This window comes from Cuculus canorus, chromosome 5 (assembly GCF_017976375.1).
Source record: "Cuculus canorus isolate bCucCan1 chromosome 5, bCucCan1.pri, whole genome shotgun sequence".
NCBI lineage: Eukaryota > Metazoa > Chordata > Aves > Cuculiformes > Cuculidae > Cuculus > Cuculus canorus.
Genome location: NC_071405.1, coordinates 59591294 through 59613893, shown reverse-complemented (window position 1 = coordinate 59613893; position 22600 = coordinate 59591294). Strand labels below are relative to the sequence as shown.

Sequence of the window (22600 nt, the reverse complement as noted above, 5' to 3'; positions counted from 1 at the left end):
AAACATCTACCCAGTGTATGCTGAATAAAACACAAGTTTAGGCTGTGGGAAGGAATACCATCGAGCCAGTGCTGCTTTTGTAATAGAGTAAAAGGAAGCTATGTGTGCATGTATTTCCTCAGACTTCAAATAATGTACTTAAAAACAACTGTTAATATGTAATGAATTAACAAGTTGCATGGTATGCAACAAGATCCCTGTTGGCATAAAAGAAACAAGATCCTACACTAAGGTATGTGAGGATATCATTAGGTCATGATACGTTTTCAGAATAACTGTAGCAGGGACTCGAAGAGAAATCCTGTTGGACAGGGATCTGGACACTGATTCTAAAACTATTCCCATCCTTATACTTTCAACATACCTGATAGTTTTACATTTGTACATAGGATATTACCATGGCTTCCCTGTTCAAGCACAGTTTTTAACTTTTTCTTTAACAAAGCCAAACAATTCACTTTTTAGTCCAAACAGAATTGACAAGTGACTATTAGATTTCATAATACAAAGAAGAAGCCAAGAAAAATACCACCAAGAAGTTGAAATGTAATTGTCTGTTCCAGCTGAAAGAGTGGAGAAGGCTGTATTTTCAAAGAGGCAACCCTGAAAAGGACTGTTTCAGTGGCATAAAATGTTTTTGTTTTAAATAAAGTAGAAATGTAAGTTTTGGGTTCATCATGTTTGCTATTGACTAGGGACTAACTATTTTGTTCATCTTCTGATTTTGAGTAAGAGTTATATTGACTCTGCTGTTTCTGTGCTCCAACTCCATTTCCTTTTAGAATGGTCTTGGCGTGTAAATTGTATGCTTGAATAATCTTTGAAGTTGGTTGGCTGCTATTTAGTTGGCTCCTCTGCCATTGTTCTTGCAAAGAAAAAGTAATGGTATTGTTTTTAAAAAAGCTTCCTAAACCATTTTGAACATTTTAGTTATTCAGACTTTGAGCACATGTGTCTTCGGGAATGTTTACTCTATTGTAGTATCTCATTACAGCTCGTTCAGCTGGACTGCAATTTCCAGTTCACCCACTTTATTGCAAGGTATACGTAGCCATTTCTGAAAATCTGTGAATTAAACAAGAAAGTCATCCTTACAAAGGCAGTCTGTTCCCCCCCACCTCACCTCAAGTTGTGTTGCACGCTGTTAACATACCTTTACAACTAGATTATATTTTGATTTCCTCAGGACGGTCTTTCTTCTGTGAATTGTCTCAGCTTCCAGAAAAGGTGCGGAAATTCCCTTATCCAGGAAAACCCATAGTGTGCAACTTAGAGCACTTCTCTGGGACACAGGGAAACATGGATTTTGAAATAACTTGGGTTAGATCAGGAATTCAGATCTATGTTTTTTACCTAAGGTATAAGGAAATTATAATGCCAGTATTACTATTGAACCTATGTGTCAGTAGAAAGGTGAAATTTATTCCAAAGCAACTTGAAATCCATAGGTGAGGGGTTTGATGGGGGAGTATCTTCCAGATGCCTCTTAAGTGGTTATACTCAAAAAGAATGAGATCCTTCATCTCTCCTCTTATTGTTTCTTCTAAACTACCTTTAGTTGCTGCTTCTCTTAAGTACTGCTTCTGACACCACATTGAAATTCTGTTCCAATGTGCCAGATCTCTGTGTATTTTACAGGATATGCAGGCATTTAATTAGGACTGTAGATCTTAGTCTGTAAGTCATCAAAATTTGAAGTTATTTGTTGAGGGCGTTTCTTGTCCTTTCTTTATATACCTGAGCTTCAGGCTACATGTAGAACTTCCAAAGTTTTTATGCAGTACCGAGCTATTTCAGACATCCCATGGGGCTCACCAAAATCGTCCTAGTTATCGGACAAGAAACTAGAAGTGGTGGCACCATCACATTAATTTAGAAGAAGCAATTCTGCCTTCTAGTTTGCTCAGGTTGTTTAGATCTCCAGTGGATGGGTATTTCCTGAAGACTTTGACATAATTACACATTTCCTCCTTTATTAAACTTACCTTCCTAGATCTGGCTCCAGCCAGTCTGCTTGGAACAATTGCACTCCCTCCTAACCTGGTCAGGTCTGCAGTTCTCTTACTGTGTTTACAATAGCTGAAGTGTTAAACATACATTAGGCACAAGCTTACAGGTTTTTAGGCTTTGAATTTTACATTCTTGAGTGAGAAGTCTAATAGACGTCTCTGTTCTGTTTTATTTTCTTCTCCAGTCTTTCATTATGCAAATTTTTATGGAAGGAAGAAATAAAAAGTGACTAGTCTCTTTTGGATTGTCAGTTAGGAGTGATATATCAAAGTTTAAAATCTTTCTTTTGAAGAACTGGTACTTGTGCAAGGGGAGAGATACGAAGCTGAAATGGGATATAAATACTGGTCTTTTCTAAAATCTGCTTTTAAAAAAAAATTTATTATTTACTTTTTAAATTTGCTTTACAAGTTTGAGGAAAGTTTGATTATGATGGGCAGTCCTTGCATCATCTTTTTGAGTTAAATAAAAATAGATCAATGGAATAATAATAGTGTCACAAAGTCATGGTGGTGCTGGCGCCGCATGCTTTGCAGCACAAATGTACTCAGGTCATGCTGCTTGGTCACAAGACTAGAGAAGTTCCTTTCATTCTGTTTAGCAGAAAAGGACTTCAGAAGTTTCATCAAAAACTGATTTGGGCTGGGAGTGAGAAGTTGTGAAGCTTTCTATCTACATGTCATGGTGTAAGCTGTTGAAAGTACAGCTAGGAACCAGTAAAATAGTATCCAGCAGCTATAAATGTTCAATTATTGGATCTTATTATCACATTCACAGCATTATCAAATTATTATAAAACAATGGGAGTTATTATCAAAATAGAAATTTATATCAAACACAGAAGTGTTTTTTCATATTTGTTTCTGAAACAAGCCCTAGGTACAGATTCTCGTATCTTAAATACTCAAAATATTTTTATTAAAAACATTTGGTTTTGAAGTATTGAACTTGAAAAATCCTGACTTTAGAGATTCATCTTGGCTAAAGAAGCCAAATAGTTTCTAGTATCTTTAAAGAACGTAGCTCATAGAGGTGTGGAAACAAACATGTAGCAAGCAGGCATATTTTATAGGTAGGTGTAAACTCATTAGTGTTGCACTTAATGACATCTGGCTATTAAAAGTATTTTTTCATCAAATATTAGTAAGTAGACACACAGCTGTATTTATGCTCTGAGAATTTAAATCTTGAGATGTGGATCTGGACCTCTCCTGTCTTGAGTCTGATGACCTTGCAGCTTTTCCCCATTGTGTGGTAACACACCTGCTTCATATTGGTGTGAAATTCTTACATTAAGTCTCAAAATGAAGAAAACCTCCAGAACAGTAGCCTGTGTTTATTAAAAATATATAATTTTGTTTAGCCGTAGTCACTTAGTTTACAATTCTGTAGGCTTTTGTTATGCTTATCACTAAAGATCTTGGGTATACCTAAAAACATTTGGCAAGGCAGATTTTTGCTAACTATGGGGAGAGTATGGTATCATCTTCACATATTAAGCAGAGAATTCTGAACCATAGTGAAGTGCAGTAAAAAATAATTGGTGTTTTCAGTGTTTGAAGACTCAAAAAAAATATATATACTTGTATTGCTAGAAGTGTGGTCTCCATTTCCACGCTTTGGAGATGGGTGTGTTAGGATGCTTCCTCCCTAGCCACACTGATAGTTTGCATGCTTCAGGATAAAGAATTCTTTGACAGCAGTGTGTTTAGCAGGGGAAAAATTACATTGTTGCTGCAAAGCATAGAAGCGTTTTGGGGAGGAAAATGCTTTAGGGGATAGTTGGTGTATTTTTTGGTGTGGATTTGATTTTCAATATTTCTGGATGCAACAAAAGCTATTGAAGGCTAGGTGTTTGTAGATTTGTCACCTGCTAATTCTGACCTACAGTTCTTGAGTTTTCTGTCAGGTGGGGCAGGCATGAAGTCTTGCCTATATGGATTCTTATGTCTGATAACACATACAGTTTTGGTGTAACTTTTTTCCTTTTTAGTGCTCTTATCCATTTATATCTACTGTGTTAACTGGTCTGTTTTTATACAGCTTTAGACCTGAAAATCAATGTCATCCTGTCAAATTTTTTGTTTTCTTAAGCTGAAAACAATTTCGGTGCTAGATAGGATGTTTGATTGTTCTGTCAACAGTTGCTTGGCTTCTAAAATGTTCTGAGGGTGAGGGGTGGGAGGTAGCGTTTGTGGGTTTTGGGTTGGGGGGGTGTTACTTGGGGGTTTCATGGCTTGGCCTGGGTTTCTTTAAAGTCATAGCTTCTACTCCGTAAATTTTTGCTTTAGTAGTTTATCTCCACTATTAGTATATTTTAAAAAAAATATTTATTGTCCAGTTATGAGACAACTTTTAGTATAAAGTAATCTGGATTAACTCCATTGGGAGCAAGTGTTCATTGACAGGCTCTGAAATCAATATTGAAATACTTTTTCTTGATATTTTGTGTGAAGCTGCACAAAAAATATAGTGTGAAAATAGTTGGTGCTTAATATAGTAGATACCGCCCAAAAAGTACTCACAGGCCTCGAAAATGTAATGATGTGAGAAATCTTCATTTTTAACTCCTTCTCTTTTTAGAAGGAGGCAAGTTTAAAATAATCAGAACAAATGAAGAATCATCACTCAATACACCTTAGAACTGCAGAATGATGCCTTTTTTTATTGCTGCAGCTCTTTTTTCTGCACACCTACAGCAAACAGATTTCTTGCTATGCTTTCCTGTAGGCAACTGTACCTACATATTGTTGACATTTTAGAGAATTTATAGCATAAATTATTTTAATGTTGAAAGAGTTTATATGTGCAGAAATAATGTCATCCTTCTAGAACCAGCAGCAAAACTCAAGAGGAGGCAGTTAGTTGTGAGGTGTAGGGTAGGGAGAATAAATAGTGAAAAGCAAGCGGAAATCACCTATTAACCTAAATAATAATTAAACAAGGAGAGGAGAAGAAGAACACAAAGGATATGTAAGAATAATGTAAGTACAGAGAGATAATTTTAAAAAATTTGGACTTTTGTTTTCTTTTATGTCTATAATTAACCTCATTTTTCACATAGGGTTGAGACATTTTATATTTTCTCTCCAAATGTTGCTCATGTAACAAAATTCATAATGAAAATCTGAAAATACATTAATAATGAAATGATATAATAGTCCTCATTCACCTCCTAGTGTAGGTTTTCAGAATCCATTAGTAGTACAGATATACAGGTCTTGCTGTGTGTTTTATTATAGCTAGTGCCATAGGAATAGATCAGTGCATGTCCCTCCATACTTTCTTGTTCATCTTGGATGTTTTTAATCAAGAAACAATCAGTATAACAACATTGCATAAGATATTTTTCCAGATATTAATTAAATATGCAAACATATTTAAAAACCAGCCAGTTTAAAGAAGGGAAATGATGTGAAGTCATAACTGAATGTGCATGTATACCTGTAGTGGTTTTGCACACAAATAACAGTAATTATTCCTAATTACTCTTTTATTATAGTTGAGCATGACCCATAAATATATTTGTCTAGGTACGGGCAGTAATACAATTGAAAATATTCTAGTTTTGATTAATTTCAGTTTTTAGAACAGTTCTCTTGTATTATTTTCTATTGTATAGTAAATAACCTTTCTGAGGGAAATTTATTATGGTTTGAGAACAGGATAAAGTTATTCCTATGCTCAAAAATTTTACAAAATTAGTATACAAATATGATTCCCAGTGATACCGTAGTACATCATATCAGCACAATAATGTTTTTCTTGGGGGTGCAGCCTATTTAATTTGCCGAACTTTTAGGAAGTCATAACAGAAGTGCTTGCTGCAGGTATGAGATACTTCTGAGGCTGGGGAGATTCACTTGGTGTACAAATAGCATTCTTAACCCATACCTGACCTATCAGCAACTGTTAGTGAATAATTTGGGCATAATAGAAACAGAGTTAAAAACCACATCCTTAAAAAATTAAACAGAGACTTTTATCTGCTCTTGTGATATATGGTTTCAGGTAATACATGAAGACTACATTTTGTTCTCAAATTTTATGTATTAGTCAGTGATAGCTTTTCTTTCTGTCTGCTTTCTGGAAGGTGGTCTTGGAATGCACGTTAAAGAAGGACCTCGTTTACAACAAAGTTACTCCTACTTTTTACCACTGGAAGATTGATGACAAAAAGTTTGGCCTCACATTTCAGAGTCCTGCTGATGCAAGAGCATTTGACAGAGGTATTCGGAGAGCAGTGGAGGATATTTCTCAAGGTATGTATTTTGAGTGAAGGGATTGGTGGGGCTAGGGAAGGGGAGGTGTTGAGCGTTTAGTAAATGAGACAAGTCAAAGCACTTTGCATAAATTTAATGCTGACAGTGCTTAAGGATGCAGATTGATCTATAACATATTGTGATTTTAACAGTTTTTATGTACTACTTCTGGCATAGCTAAAGTGCCATTCATCCAAGTGTCTTAAATTGTTTTACGAACACTAATAAGGTAATTCACTGAAACATTCCTACGTAATAAAGCCTTACCTTGTTTTTTAGACATGAAGAAATGAAGGAAGCTAGAGTGTTATAGTGTCTTACTTGGATCTTCTCCTCAGAAACTTCTTACAGTGTTCTTACTGGATAAGCTGTTGAGGTCTCTTTTTATCTGCTCATACTTTGACTTAATAGTTCTATTTGTTTACCTGCAGCTGACAGAGTAGTTCTGAGGACAGGTTTATATAAGAAAATTTATTCTGATATGGCTAACAGGTTCCAGAGCTTCAGTACCTCATGGAAGCTAGGGAGCCAACAGAAGATGATCACCAAGCCTCGATTATGAGATGAAAATATGATAAATGTATTGCTGGATAGGAGAGGGAGAGAACAAGTGTCTGTGGAATGGAAAGAACACCTCTTCCAGGATTGTGAATGTAACTCAAAGGGAGAAATTGAAACAAAATAATCAGTACTGTGATGTCCTGTAAATTTAGGGATTTAGCATGTGTTACCATATTAGCAAAGGGAGAAACATGTTTCTGAAGGGAAGTGGGTTTTGATACACTAGGATAACTTTTTTTGAATTCTGCTGATATCATCCATATCTCTGCAAGAGAAATGATTAGAGAGCGTATGAGTCTTTTTTCTTTCTTAGGGTCTTATATTTCCAGTATCTGATGATTTATAGCAAAATGTAGCACAGTATGCCTTCATGCCAACCGAATGTATCTGCCTTTAATTTTCAAAGTGCTACAACAAATATTCCCTTGCTTCTAACTTTTGATGATACTTTGAAAATGCTTTTACAAGAAAGTTGTGAAAAAGACAGAGGAGTGTGGGTGGGAATACTCAGTATATAAAATCAGAATGTAGAAATGAATGGTACTTATTCAAATCAACTTGAAATACAGTCATCTACTGGTTAAAAAAGTAAACAAGCAATTGTTATCATCATAGCTGGATCTTGAGGGATGGTGTTGACTACTGGAAGCGGTTAACTGTAACTAAAGAGAAATTAACCTCATCTATTTTTATTTTTTTACCTCTTCTGTAGGTTATCCACCCTCCCAAAATGATGTTGAAGTGGCAGAAGACTGCTTTCAAGTAAGTATTTAAATTTTTAAAATTAGCTATGCAGTTATTTTTGGAAGAAATTGATTGAATATTTTTTAATTAGTGAGAATAAGCAAAATAAGAGCAATTGCAAAATTCAATTTTATGAAATAAGTTCCAGAACAGTTATCTAGAAGATGTGCAATATTATCTATCTTAAACTGAATAGTCAATGTTTAATCAATAGGAGTTCGATTTTCAAGTTTACAAAGCATGTTCTAGTTTGTGTGTCCTCTTTGAGCTCGTGGGAACATGGCATGTTCTTCTGGGGGGAAAAAAAAATAGAGGAGTCAGGAATCTTCTACTCTTATATGCACATCCTGTTTGATTTCACTCTGCAGTGATAGATGCTTTTAAGATTTGTCGCTAGAGTTGAAAAGATGCTGAGATAGTGATTAAAAGAATCTAATTCAAACAAGGATAGTTTTTCAGATGATTTTTAAAAACTCACTGAAGATAAAGCTGTGACTTATTCAGATTCCAATTTTTCTTGATTCTTATTTGTACCATTCGATTTCTACAGGTCATAATGGCATAAGGGGTAAAAACTTACCTCTAAGTACTCTTCAGAGTTATATTGCTTTACGCAAATACCATATCAAGTACTGTAACACTGATGTGTAGCACTGCCTGGTAATATCCAAGAATCCACGTAATTAAAAAGCCAGTATAAGTGAATATCGTGGACGCATATATATAGTAAATAAATATATTATAACTTAGTAAAAACCTGTTTGTGTCTATGTGAGTTTCTTATCTCTTTTTTCCTATTTACAGTTTCAGGGGAAATCTTGGCTTTATTCACACACACATTCAGTTTTTAGAGTGCAGATATTTAATATGAAGCTGATGTAGAAACTAGTTGACTCAGGCGTCCTAGTGACTATTCAGAAAACTGATAATATTACTAAGTGGTTTCTTGAGAGGAGGAGTTTTGTTATTTATGTAATGCTAAATTCTTTATCGGTGTAGATAGATGCAGTGTAGAACTGCAACACAAAATCAAGAAAATTAGCAGCCTACTTTGAAGATACGGGTGACAATCAAATTATGATAGGAAACTGAATCTCAAGAATGAGAAAGTATACTGCAATGCAGTGGCAGTGCAGAAGAGTCTCCTAATTCCTTTCCATTTTATGGTAGAAGAAATGTATCTCAGTGTAAGAGTTGGCTGTGCAACCACCTGTTGTTCTTTATTTGCAGTGCTTTATTTTAAGGCACTTTGAAGTAAAATCGCTATAAATATTAGATGTTTTGGATTTAAAATAGGAATAAGATTTTGACAGGGTGGAGAAAATATGTACTAAAGTTAATGCAATCCTTAATCAGCTTTTAAAAGAGTTGTTTAAACATGCTTTGTTGCAAGGATTAATAATTGAGCAATTTCTACAGGCCTAATGAGATTAGATGAAACTAATTATCTCTTGATCATACTGCCTAGTTATTACATTTCTCTATAAGGGTGCCAAAATTGAAGAATATATCTGGGTTTTTTTGTATTTATGAAGTTTGTTATTGGGAAAGTGAAGAAAAGTATATTTACATCATCTGTATTCTATATAGATATAAATATAGATATATTTATATGTGTAAAGAGATGAGTTAGATCTACTTTATATTCCATGAATTTTTTAAAAATAAATTTATCTATTTTAAAAAATATTCTCTCTATGTACAATTTGCAGGTAATACAATTCTGTTTGGTGCAAACTGCTGGTAGAATTATCTATTCCAGACAGGAAAACATATTTCATTACCTCACCACAACATGTATTGCTTAACTGTGAATTCATGCTATGGATAGATGGCAAGAATTGCCTGTTTTCTAGAGGCAAAAAAAAGATAGCCAAACTCTCACTGTGTCTTTGCATACCACAGTAAAATAAATTATACTATAATTGCTTAGCAATTACAGTACCAGAAATGGTAGAGGAGAGAACACAAGGAAGGCTGAAGCCACCCTGCTTTAGCTATGCTTTATCTAAAGATTTATGTATGAATAGCAAATCCATAATTGTAGTATGCTAATATAGAAAGGCTACAGCATTTTAGTTACGGACACCAGATCTGATCATCAAGTATGTCTTTGAAATATCTGACAGTGTACATTCTCCTCCAACGGATTAATTCCTTACTGCCCTTCCAAGGCTGATACTGTTGTGAGTTGAACTTGATACCCCAATATTTTTTTAATTTGAAAGACTGGTAAGACCATTTTGTTCAAAGAGTTATGTTGACTTGTCTCCCCCTCATCTCACTCCACTGTATATTAAAAGGCCTAATGATGTTTCTTTTTTCCTTCAGTTTATTCTACAAGCTGTATTTCTGAGTAAGTTTTGGAGTATGCCAAGACATTTTAGAGTGTGGATAGACGCTTAGAGAGCAGGTTGATCACTTCTATATTTGGGCAATGAGATAGTTGTAGTTTCATCAGAACAATTTTCCAGAATTGTAATTCGTAACCTCTAAGGAATGAAGTACAAAAGATGAAGCAGTGGAGCTCCTCCATTTAATTAAAAATATTGAGTACTCATAAGTTGTTTCTAAAATAGCAGAATGTCAATAAGAGAAAAGGGTTATTTCACACTTACTTTTCATAGCATGCTTGTTAGTGCACTTAAATTTTTGTTTACGCCCTGTAGTAGCTATCAGGTGTACTGGTATTCTTCAATTTCATTTCTTTCTTCATTAGTTAGCGTGGTAGGTAAAGACCCCAGGATGTCATGAAAGTACACTTGAAAATATTAACTTTATTAGTTCCTTGTCAGTTACGTCATCTGCTGTCCGGGCATTTTGCCTGTGCTGTTTCAGTCATCTTACACAGCAGGAATCTTTGTACATAAATTTCCTTAACAGTGTTTTGTTTTGTTTCTTTCTTAATTAAGATGATTAGTGATGAGGACAGCAAAGCATGCTTCCAGGTTATTTTACTGGTTGGTTATGTTTGGTACTACAGAAAGCAAATAAAGTGATCCAAATAAGATCAATACACACAGCCTTCTGATCTAGTCAGTTGTACTGCTGTTAAATCTCCATGCCTACTTGTAGTAAGTATTATCACATTTTGTAGGTGTAGCAAGTTGCCCAAAAAGTCTCTGTGCAACTCTTAAATCGGAAAAACTGAGCTTTTCTCTTGTGCTTTCTGGGCTAGCATTTTGCTCACTGTATTGTATTTTGGTTACTAGATTTTTTAGTTATTTTTTCTTTTACATTCTTTAAATAAAATCTCACAGAGAAAGCAGTCTTCTTACTAAAGATCAAATTTATCATTTTAAGAAGATACTGCTTCGTTAAAGCTTCTTTAGCTGCTTTGTAGTTCACAAATGTTAAAATCTTAATATTACAAGAATACTCACTTAAGGGTGTTCACACTTCCTTGTAAAGGTTGCTTAAGTGATTGCGATTACTATTAGTTGTTTAATGAACATATTATATGCAAATTGTTATGTCATTAAATAAACTTCAGATTAGTCTTACTAGATTGATTTCAAATAGAAATACTCAAATGAGTTAATGCAGAGCTGTCTGACTTCCTGTAATGTTTGTAAATGGATCCTGGGAGTGTATATATACTTATATGGAAATATACACTGGAAGTTTGTTTTGATAGGAGGTTTGGATTTTTTGGTATAAAACACTAGGCATTTTCAATGCAGTAGGCAAGGAGCCTGTTTAAGTCAGTTTGCTTGTTTGTTCAAAGATTGGGTCAGATTCTTTTCCTCTACCAAATATAAACTTCTTGTTGTATAACTCATCTAGTTTAACTGAAAAACTATAAAAATCAGGAATTTTTTTCTTTTTTTTTTTTTTTTTTTACTTGGAAGTGAGTCTAACTAGATAGAATCTAAAGCTTAAGTGGGTTTTGGATAGCAAAATGTATAAGTCTTTTGTGAACTGAAAAATAGTGCAGTCGAATCTTAATTTCTGATAGGTTTTGTTGATTCAGCCATACTGTTGTTATTTATAGGCTACGAACACATTTTACTGTTTTAGAGTAATAAGAGATGGAGAACTTAGGCTTTTGAGCTTCTTACTCTTGACAGAGGAAAACTGAAGGCTGGTAAATCATAAAGGGAAAAAAAAAAGTTGAGCTTGTTCTTTCAGAAATAGGTACATTGAGGGCGTTGCCATTACAAAGGGGAAAAGGCCTGCATCTCATACACCTTTCAAGTGGTTTTGATACAGAAAAGGAGTACATACATGGTTCATGTGCCTCTTTGTAAATGCACTAATGAGTGATTATTCAATTTATAGCTGTAATTAAATGTTCACGTAAGTTTTATTTTACAAAAATAACTTGACATTGTGACTTGTAAGGAAAGAGAAAATAATTTACCCTTGACACTGTACTGTTTGTATGGAGGAGAAAATACTGTGTGATAAAACATCAAAGATTAGCAATATTTAGTACACATAATAAATTCCCTATGTGTAGTTTCTGGAACTAAAAGTAATACTAATTTATTTTAAAATAAATGTAATAATATATTGTGCTAAAATAATTTGGTTTTGTTAAGGCTTTTTGTGGAATAGTATTCAAAAAAAGAGAAGGAAGTGTGTGTGTGTGTGTGTGTGTGTGTGTGTGTGTGTATATATATATATATATATATATTTCACCAGTATTCCCAACAGCCTATTTACATATTGCTCTCTTATTTCCTCAGGGTTATGCTTTGTGTTTTAATTTATTTGTTCCTTCTTTGAAATCCCTAAAACCTCGAGTGTGCTCTATGTATTCAGGTGGAACAGCCTTGGAAGAGAGGGGCATGTCAAATGCCTTGTTTTTTACTTTAAACTTCACAAAACATTCAGAGTAATCTAGGTAATATTTCAGTCCATGTCAGAAATACATACCTGATTGTAATAGTTTCTTTGCCAAATATGAAAGTAGTGGCTCCATCAGTTTTGGAAGGAGCTAGAGCGGAAGAAAGTTATTCAGATGTTCTTGAAACCTGTGTAATTTCTTCGCAATTAAAAAATTAAGGAAAAAACATTTAAATTCTTCTTGTGTTGGTTAACTTCAAACAGCAGATTTTCAGTTCTCATGGGAAGTAAATAGAAGAACTGGAATGCAACGGAAATGTAGGCTCTAATCCATCCTTCTGTGTAATCATTAAACTTACTTAGAGCAGAACATTTTTAACAATGTTTGCAGAACAATGTTGAATTCTCTCCCAAACTTCACTCTGGCAAACTGAGAGAAGTAAGGAGAAAAAATTTGAAGAAGAAGAGAAGTTCAGTCTGGTTTTCATTTTCTCTACAGCTGTCATCTGGCTTTGAATTCTGCTGGAGAGCTGCAGCTGGAGTCATTTTATTGCTTTACCCAGCATCCTTTTGCCTGCGTGCACAGAAATGTTTTAGTAGTCTTGGAAAAAAATTCAGAGTATCTCTTAGCAACCATAGGACAGTAATTATTATACCAGCAGCTGGGAGCAAACCAGATTTCCGTTGTGCATTAAAAACTGGCGTGGGTTACTTTACAGATGATACTGAATAACCTATGCCAGTACTGTACTTTGCAGGCTGTGGTTAAAGGATATTGAATGTGGGCGGTGTAATTGCTTTGGACAGTAGAAAAGGGGAATGTGTGCGTCTGTGTTTGTGTGTAATATTCAGCACACTTAATATACCAAGCTTAGCTCTTGTGGAAAACTTTACATGTTAGCTATTTACTTAAATGCATTTTCAATACAATAGCATTTTTTGTTTGAGTCCTCTCCTTTTAGGTTGTCAGTGTTTCCATTATAAATGTGGGGTTTCAGGTGTTTATGACCTTGTCATAAAACATCACATTGGAGCAGGAAGTGTCATCCAGAGAAAGCCTTTTTGATACTAATAAATGTGGTTTGGCTGCATCTAAACTATCAGTTCAATGAAAAATACAGAGTTCAGGATATTAATCTGGTGTTTCTGTAGATCTGCACAGTGAATATTTATAGGCTAGATAATATCATAACTGACTTGCTTGCTTTTCGCTTTCCATGAATACCAGAAGTTAGGCTGTGTCCACTTACCTATAGCTTCTAGGTTGGTAGACTGAACGTTGTGATTTCCAAACAGCTGTCTCACAAGTTCTTGCCTTATAAAGGTCACATGCCTTTCTCTGTCTCTTGCCACTTCTGAATTTCTCCTTGATGTCAGTTATCTTGAATTGTGGTGTCTGTGTTGGAATTTTATAAAAGCATTCCTTTATAATTGCTGTGTGTAGGGCACAAGGGCTTGCTTTAAAATTAAGGTTTGTATTTCATACATCGGTATCTGGTACTGCTAGTTAGCACTGTAATAGATGATCAGTGACTCTATCCTTTATTAGATGGAGCCCTTCTTGATTGCCAAGGGAAGTGTGTCTGCCTGTGTGAGCATGTGTGCGTGTCCTTTTTACTCTGTAGTGTAGGTAGTTTATTTCTGAAGGAAAAAGGTATGAATCACCTACAGGGACAGGAAATAATGCAGGCTGTTCCAGATCTCACCCAGGGATAAGGACTAGCTTGTGGGTAGTATGTATTTTTTTCCCTGGGAAACAAAGTGTAGTAGTTCTTGCAGCTCTCATCCTTCTCCCTAGACCACTCAAATTGATAATAGCTGGAGAGGCGAGGGGTTAAGGTAGTGTTTATCACTGTGGTTTCTGTAAAATGGCTTCTAGCTGTTAATGTGTTCCTAGCTTAAATAGTTTCTGCTTGTAAGCATTTATAACATTGCTCAAACCCAAAATAGTTTTAGGCATTCCTTCCTCATTCTGAATGCAGCTCTCCTGTGGTTTGAACCAGTGTTTTTGAAGCTTTTTATGTCATTGTGCAATGTACCTGCAGGAGTACTTCCTGCTAGGAAGGTGTTTGATACTGCACTAATATTTGATGCTTTTTGCTCTTTAAGTATGCACCCATGAAATCTAACTCTTGCCAATCGTTTCAACGTTTCTTACGTACTCCTTTCCCAGCAGTGTTTGACCAGAAAACTTAATTTTGACAGTAACAGGTTTGATTGCCTAGTAGTGTTGTCAAGTTCAAGGATTTCCAAAAAGTACTTTTTTTCTGGAATTTTGATTGTCTTCAAAATGTTTCAGTGGAACTTTAGCCTGATTTAGCTATTGTCTGTCATAGGGTGTATGCTCTCTAGCATTAATTAGAGCTGATCATTAATTAATTACTAATTTTAATATTTTTCCACTCACAATGCTTTTCCATTCAATGCTTTTTGAATGCATACAAATTCTTAGAGGTATGGTGATTTTCTTTCCCCTAAAGATGAGCTACAGAACATCTGCTTCCACTTTATCTTGATGTCTCAGAACTTGATACGTTAGTATGAGGTGCTAATGTAATCCCAGAAAAAGTTCCTCAAGTATTTTGATAAATGAAAACTAATGATTCAGTGTTAAGTACTAAGCTGGCAAAACTTAAGGTTTGCCTTTGCCTCAGTAGTTTTCTGCAGTATTTTTATTGTTTCCCCCTTATTATTTTTCTTAATATATACAAATCTTTGTAATAAAACTGAAATATTCTCATTGCTGGAAGTTGGATGATGCCAGAATTTTCACAGTGCTTTCAGATGATGACAGTCAGTTAACTTCACAGCATCTCTTAATACAAACAAAATGTTGTACAGTACGTTTTTTTGGCAACCCAATGGGATTTGTATCAATATTCTCTACTGTATCTTAAGTATATCACAGTCAGTTAAGCTTAAAGAACAAGAACTGTTTGGTTTTATATTCTTTTCAGAAAGTGGATCATCTCACAAGCCAGCATCCCACCCAAACGTATTTCCTCTTCCTTATTCTGAGCAGCACACATCCTGCAAATATCTTATTATATGTTGCCACGTGGTCTCATCTTTGTATCAAATTGCCTGCTATAAACGTAAAGTCAAAAAGACAGTCATTAGTTGTTTAATGCACATGCTGTAATTAGATATTTTAATTGAACCAGTATATGTTAAAACTGACTGACTGTCAGCTGATCTGTTAAAGAATTTTGCTTTTAATTTATTAAAATGTCTGACTAGCTTTTGCCTTATTAATCTCAGAAATATTTTCGTCCAATTGTATGTTTTTAAATATTGGCAGCTCTGTGGGTAGACAGAGAAAGTTTAATCTTGGAGACTGGGCTAATCTCTCCTTCCTTAAAGAAGTTCCTCAGTGTGATTTGGCAAGTGTTACAAGGGCATGTATCTGTAATACACAAGTTATGTAGGCTCTGCAGTGAAGGAATTCTTATTTTTTGAGGCTGGCCCATAGTAAAGAAAATACTTGCCTACTTACAAGTACTTAAATTTGTATTTAAAAATATTTACATCTACAGGTGCCTCTAACATTTTGTGTAGAACACTAATGTATTTATGTATGAGTCTGGGTTTGGTGTGGTTTTGTATAAATACAAAATCATTTCAAGGGAGTTCTTATTGTTCTAGGCTACTCAAGAAAATTCATCAGGTTCATTAATGAAAGATCACCTTTTCCAACATGAAACTGTAGTAACCAGTGAACCTTACAACAGTGCAAATATAAGGCCTTCAGCATTTGAGGATATCAACACCAGGAGAGCCTGTTTTCCTAGTCAAACTAACCAGGTAAGACTACCAACAAAAGAGGCAATTCTTACTTTGCTTGCTGTGTTAATGTTGCAGTATGTAATTTCTGACAAGAAAGCACTTTCACTTTACGTCTCTGTGTAGTATTATACTCTCAACTTCTTGAAATGATAAGCATAAGCTTTGCAGCTGAAATATCACAGCATTATTATGGCAGAGGTAAAGCTCTGTGAAGGCACTTACCTGTGCTGTGGTGCAGCAGACTACGTGAATAAATCTTTCACTTTCTTTGAAGTCAGATTTCTATATCTGCAGCCTTGTAAAGCTGTTTGAATTTGTTCACAATATGTTAATTGGCCGTGAGCTCAATCTCGTTTACATGTATACTAATACAGTCTTGATCAGAAATCTTAAAAAGTGTGTTTAAAATCAGTATCTTGGATGCATTGCACAGTGGGACACATCTGCTAAATATTTTTAGTGAAACATTGTTTATGCTTTCTAACTGCCTGTTAAACTAAAATACTGAACAGAAAGTGTATCAGTTGAGCATGGAAAGTATTAAGCTATTGGTAAACAGATCCTTAAACCAGAAAGAAACCGACTAACGTGAATAAGGCTGATGTACAGAAGTTTTCAAAAGAGGACGTATTTATAGAACATTATTTTTGTCCTGTTTGTGAAGAGGTATGTATTCTTCCCTCTTTCCATTTGCTTGCAAAACTAATTTAAGAAATCCTTGGAATAATAATAGATGGGCAATAAAGTTATTACAGTTTATTGGCTACAGCAACCAGTGATGTGTGTGCTTAGTCTTCATCAAGTTGTAAAAAGTCAAGTAGCCTAAACTGTGTGTATCTTTTAAGAGCACATACAAATTTTGCTACTGATGAAATAATTTAAGCTGTGGTATGCTGGGTAGTGTCTGTCTGAGAGAAATTAAATAGGAATTTCTTTGAAATAACAGTGCTACAATTCGCTTCTTATAGACTGAATTTCTTAGAGATTCCATGGAAATTTAAGTAGCTATTCTTTAAAATATTTTTCTTGTATTGTAGCACTATCTGCAGTTTTGTTTCTATTACATATATATAGGTTTGAACTCTCTTCCTGTACTCAAGTCAAATAGCTTATGAAGTACATGGAAAACAGAAGAAGTAATTAATGACAGTTCAGATCTTTACCTGTAATACTTCGTTAATAAACAATACCCAAGTCCTTCAGCTCTTCAGCTTTCAGTACACTGATGTGTGTTTAACTTTAGTACTTGGCAATGATATATTCAGCTGCCGGTGTCTTCATATAGTGGAGCCGCAGGCTGAGCAAAAAGTCAGGTATAGCTTTTTGAGGAGACGCAGTGAAAGCAACAGTACTGAGCAAGTGTCCATGCCTTGTTTAAAGGTGCATCCCTTCAAGGAAGGTGTAATACTAGTGAGCTCAATAATGTCAACAAAAATTTTCTGCTTAATTTCCAGTGGTCCAATTATGTTCACAATAAGATTCTCTGTGGAATTTCAGTTTGCTGTAATATTCTTTTCCCTCCCTGCTTTAGTTGTTACACTGCAATAGCACTTGTACTGAGTTACAATTCTGAATGGCTAGAGGACTTGTGTGTATTATTCTCAGTGAATTTTACTGGTATTGTTACCTAACTGAATCTGGATTGCATATTCTTAGGGTTTTGTGTACCTCACACTTTATAGCCCATTAAACAGCCAATATGTAAGCATTATAAATAAATCTTTTCCAACGTTTCTCCTGTTTTGCTTTTTTCCCAGCAATTCCCACTTGCTTCTTAAAGATTGAATTCTTAATATGAGTTGCATAAAGAATGTAATGCTGACTTGCTTGTAATGTGTCAGACCTCAAGCATTTTTATTAGGAGCTTCGCTGGGAACCTGGGAAAAAAGAAAGTAATTCTATGTATGTGTTGTGTTCTGATCAAACAGATAAAAAGCCTTCAAAGACTGAAGAGAGATCAGATTTTAGTTAGAATTGTTAGTGATATTTAGTGGCTATTAGCTGTCTAGGGGATGGAAGGTTGAAGGTGGGTTTGTGATTTGAGGTTTTGGAGTTATTCTTTTAAACAGCGGGGTTTATTTAATGTCTTAAATGTACGCATAATGTTCTGTGTGGACAGAGGGATAAGGATCCTTTATGAACGTATCATACTGAATTATAATGACATCTTTGATGCTTTTATCCTGAAATAAATTTAAGCTGTTAACTGTTTAAAAAAGCCAATTATCCATAGCTACTTATTGATGCTAAAACAATAGGCCCTTTCTCTTGCTTGAAAACAAAATAAAGTTGGAAGTACTCTGCTTGTTTAAGCAAAGGAGAGGCTAATTGCTTGCATTAGAACCTGAGGAAGTATGGAAGAGCAGTGATAGTAGCTAAATAGGACATGTCCTTGCTTCACCTTGTAACCTTCAGATCTTGTGGAAGTCCAGCTACATGGCTTGGAGCCAAGGAAAAACATTCTTGTTAGCATACTCCAGTTGAAACTCCCAGGGCAAGGCATCTCTAATTACAGTTCTGTACTTAAAATATATCACATAAGGATTATCAAGCGGGGAAGTAATGGTTAGAGCAGGCTACAGATATTCTTACATAATCAGAAGCTGACATATTTTAAGAAGCTATTCCTTCCTCTTCCGCAGCTGCCTTCCCTCTTCCCTCTGCCTCCTGCCACAAAACCGAGGCTTGCAGATTTCAGTGTAGTAGAAGCATAGACACGTGCAAAGTGAAGTAGAAGCATGTTAAGTAAAACCGTCATCTTCAGTAGTGCATTGTTTCACACTGCAACAGGCTAGGAACATGCAGTTCAGCAGTTGTCCTAGGCTATGGAACATTGATTCTTATTAATTTGATCAGTACTAATAAGGTAAACACTCTCAAACCAACAACAATAATGCTAAAGATGCATCCCCAAATAATTCATGATTCTAGGAGAATTTGTAAGGCTATTTGTTTAGGGAGCGAATTTATTTTAATTTTTTTTTTTTCTTACTTTGGTGAGATGGTTACAGGCTGCGCACGTTACAGGAGAAAAAGGCAGAATTTGACTTGAAGCTCACTTATATTTTGGCTGCAATTATAATATCCCTGCAACGTAGGAAAATAATTGTTCGTCTGTAGGGCAGGGATACTGGGACATACTGAGACTTCTGCATTTTTTGTGCACTATCTGCTGTTTTCAGGATCTCCTTCCATACACATGTGCTAAATTTTTATCCTGTCATTATTCGCACGTTTTCTTGAAAGTCACTTGTAGCGTGATTTCAGTAATATTTAGTGGCTGTCCACTGTCGTTTAGTCCACTGTCTTACGCTTATCTAATATCTGCCGTATTTCAATTCAGATGTTTCAAATTTGCCACCTTCAGCAATCTTTCATGCTCTCCTGCTCTGTTGTCATAAGAGAGACCAAATAGAATTCCATCTTATCTTTCTGCTTTTTGTTTTGTATGTGTTTAGCATGTTCCTTCTTACTTGCTTTTTGAGGTAAAAGGTCTTGAATTATAGTCAGCTCATTACAAGTTGAGAATTTTAAAAGTGCTTAGGTGTTTGCCTGCTGGTGTCTTAAACTGTATTAAATTTAAGTAAAGTACTGTATGTTAGCATTTAGAAGCCACTGTTTTTGATCGACCATGCTACTGAATTTTATTCTTCTTATGGCGCAATCGTTGTCTAGAATACGGCTTTGAGAATGAGTAACCAGAATTCAACACTCTTGTTGTCAAAGTGGAAGGAGTTTGAAAACTTAGAGCAGGAATAAAGGGAATTTCTCCTAGATAACATGAGGAACTCGAAGTGGATTTATCAGGGAGTTAAGCCTAAAGCAGTGGTACATCTCCAATGTGAAATCAGCAAATTCACCTTAGGTGTAATTCATCTATGGAATTAGTTGCCACTGTAAGGTGTTAAAACCTGAATTTTGAGCATAATACAAAGAACAGTATCAAGTCTTATGCAGATAACAAAATATCCAAAGCTTTTATGAGATACTAAAAAGTCAGGAAAGAATACTAAAGCTTATGGTCCTAGTAGTTTGGAAAATGCTAATTATTGGGGGGAAGATTGTAAATTGTACTAGTAAGAAAAGCAGCTGCAATCTTCAGCAGAGGAAAAAGAAATCTTGGTTTTTTATTTTCTAACCTAGGTTTTACATTGTAGGTGGACATGAATTTGGGACTTCAGTATAGTGAACTTATCTTGCTCTGCTCTTTCAGGTGCCACTGAAGTCAATCAGACATGTTAGTTTTCAGGATGACGATGAAATTGTTAGAATAAACCCTCGTGACATTTTGATACGTCGTTATGCAGACTACAGGCATCCTGACATGTGGAAGAACGACCTGGAGAGGGATGACGCAGACTCAAATATACCATTTTCTAAATCAGACAGTAAAAAATCTGACTATTTATACCCATGTGGGGATGGAACTAAGTTGAATTCCCTGAAAGACTCAAAGAGTTCTGTGGTATTTAAAACTCAGCCTTCTTCATCAAAATTTAAAAACTCAAAAAGAAGAAAAGAGGATGGTGAGCGTTCCCGTTGTATATACTGCCAGGAAAGGTTTAATCATGAAGATAACGGCAGAGGAAAATGTCAAGATGCGCCAGATCCTATTAAAAGATGTATCTACCAAGTTAGTTGCATGCTTTGCGCAGAGAGCATGCTGTATCACTGCATGTCAGACTCTGAAGGAGATTTCTCTGATCCATGCTCGTGTGACACTAGTGATGACAAGTTCTGCTTACGCTGGTTAGCACTGGTGGCACTCTCGTTCATTGCTCCATGTATGTGCTGCTACCTCCCCTTGAGAGCATGCCATCACTGTGGTGAGGTATGTGGGTGCTGTGGAGGAAAGCATAAAGCTGCAGGATGAATCAGTCTTGTGCCAAACAGAGCTGAAAAAAATCTTTGTTTCCAGGAAGCATCTAACTTGGATTTGTGGAAGCTTTTTGGCAAGCTGAAGGGAATCTTCTTTCATGTAAGAGATGCTTGATGTGGAGGAAGCAACAAGACTTGTCAGACCTTGGCATTTTACAAGTGTTAGCCATGCCTATTTCCTTTGAGCGCGTGGCATTTGTTGCAAGTTGTGAAGGAGATTTTGCAAAGGAAAGCCTATTATTATTGGCTATACAATGAGTATATAAACTATGATTATACTAAAAGGGATTAACTTTTGCCACTTTGTACATTCATGGTTTAGGTGAGGGGGCTCTTTTAAAAGGATTAAAACTTACCTGAGGGGAAATTTTAACTAAATGTGCACTAGTGACAGTTGATTTAAGATTAAGAAAAGTTAATACTCGGCAAATGAGAGATGAAACTGATTTTAAGTGCAACTAAATCACTTATTAATAGTTTTTGGAAGTGACTTTATGTATAAATAACAAATGTTTATATTTAACTAAATGTGTAAGGTACGAATTATTACATGTTAAACTTTCCTTCTCTCTGATATAGTAGGTATGGAACACACCTACTGTCACATTCCATGGTAGTATTTTAAATATTTAATTAGTTAATTTAGTCGCATTTTTATTCCAGATGGACAAATTGATATTTTCAAGTCCTGTTTCCCTTCAGCTACAGTTTGTGTTGAGTTGTATCCATACATTCTGATAATCTAAAAACCTTTAAAATATTAATTATTCTAGTCTGGAGTGACCAATATTTTTTGTTAAGCACAGATGTAATTGTCTAAAATGTTCTTGTTAGAACATAACATTTATTTTTATATATAAATGACTTTGGTTTCAGCATAATAGCAAAAAGGAAGTTGTTTCTGTTGCTCAACCAGCAAGTTGTTTTCTTTTGGGGTGTCCTCCAAAAATACTTCATTGCATATTCAGATGTTCATTAAGCAAAAGGTACATTAAGGCAGTTGTAACAAATTGTCATCAGTGTTCTTGTTTATCCTTCTGTTAAACTAGGATCCTGTTCAGCTGTTTATCAAGTACTATGATTAAAACAAAAGATTAATAACAAAAGTGAAATTGTTTTCATTATTTTGAACTGCAGCTTTTTCTTATTTGAACAGGCAAAAACAAAAGTACTGTGTGTTTACTTCAAAAACAACAACAAAAGACTTAGCTTGAGAAAGAAATTACAGCCCAGGCAAATTTGGACTGAACTTAATTGAGGAAATTTGGAGGGAGGATGGGGGAGGGAGGGAGGGGGAGAGAGAGAGAGAGAGAGAGTGTATGTGTATGTGTGGTGGTTTATTATGTATGGTATTTGTTACAGCTTTGTACTTACTAAACGTTTAACTTTCAGATAAGAATTAACCAATTAACCCATGGAGAATTATTAAAGATATGTAAAACACTAAAACCAGTCATATTTCATTAGCAAAGGTGCCTATTTGATATCCTGGTTGGGGTAAGAAAGGCTGTCCTCAGTATACCCTTGTTACTAAACAAACAGAAATACTAATTGGTTTTATAAGATTC

The 22600-nt window shown here is 35.2% G+C and overlaps 1 protein-coding gene across 1 annotated transcript in view; it reads left to right on the top strand.

Moving 5' to 3' along the window:
• SPRED1 (sprouty related EVH1 domain containing 1) overlaps nucleotides 1–22307 on the top strand; it is a 59130-nt gene extending 36823 nt beyond the window's left edge. Inside the window, exons 3-6 of the mRNA XM_054067229.1 lie at nucleotides 6104–6272; nucleotides 7546–7595; nucleotides 16014–16172; nucleotides 20368–22307. Coding sequence (XP_053923204.1) covers nucleotides 6104–6272; nucleotides 7546–7595; nucleotides 16014–16172; nucleotides 20368–21027 — 1038 coding nt within the window. The 3' untranslated portion in view covers nucleotides 21028–22307. The remainder of the gene's footprint in view (nucleotides 1–6103; nucleotides 6273–7545; nucleotides 7596–16013; nucleotides 16173–20367) is intronic.
• Nucleotides 22308–22600: the final 293 nt, after the last annotated feature.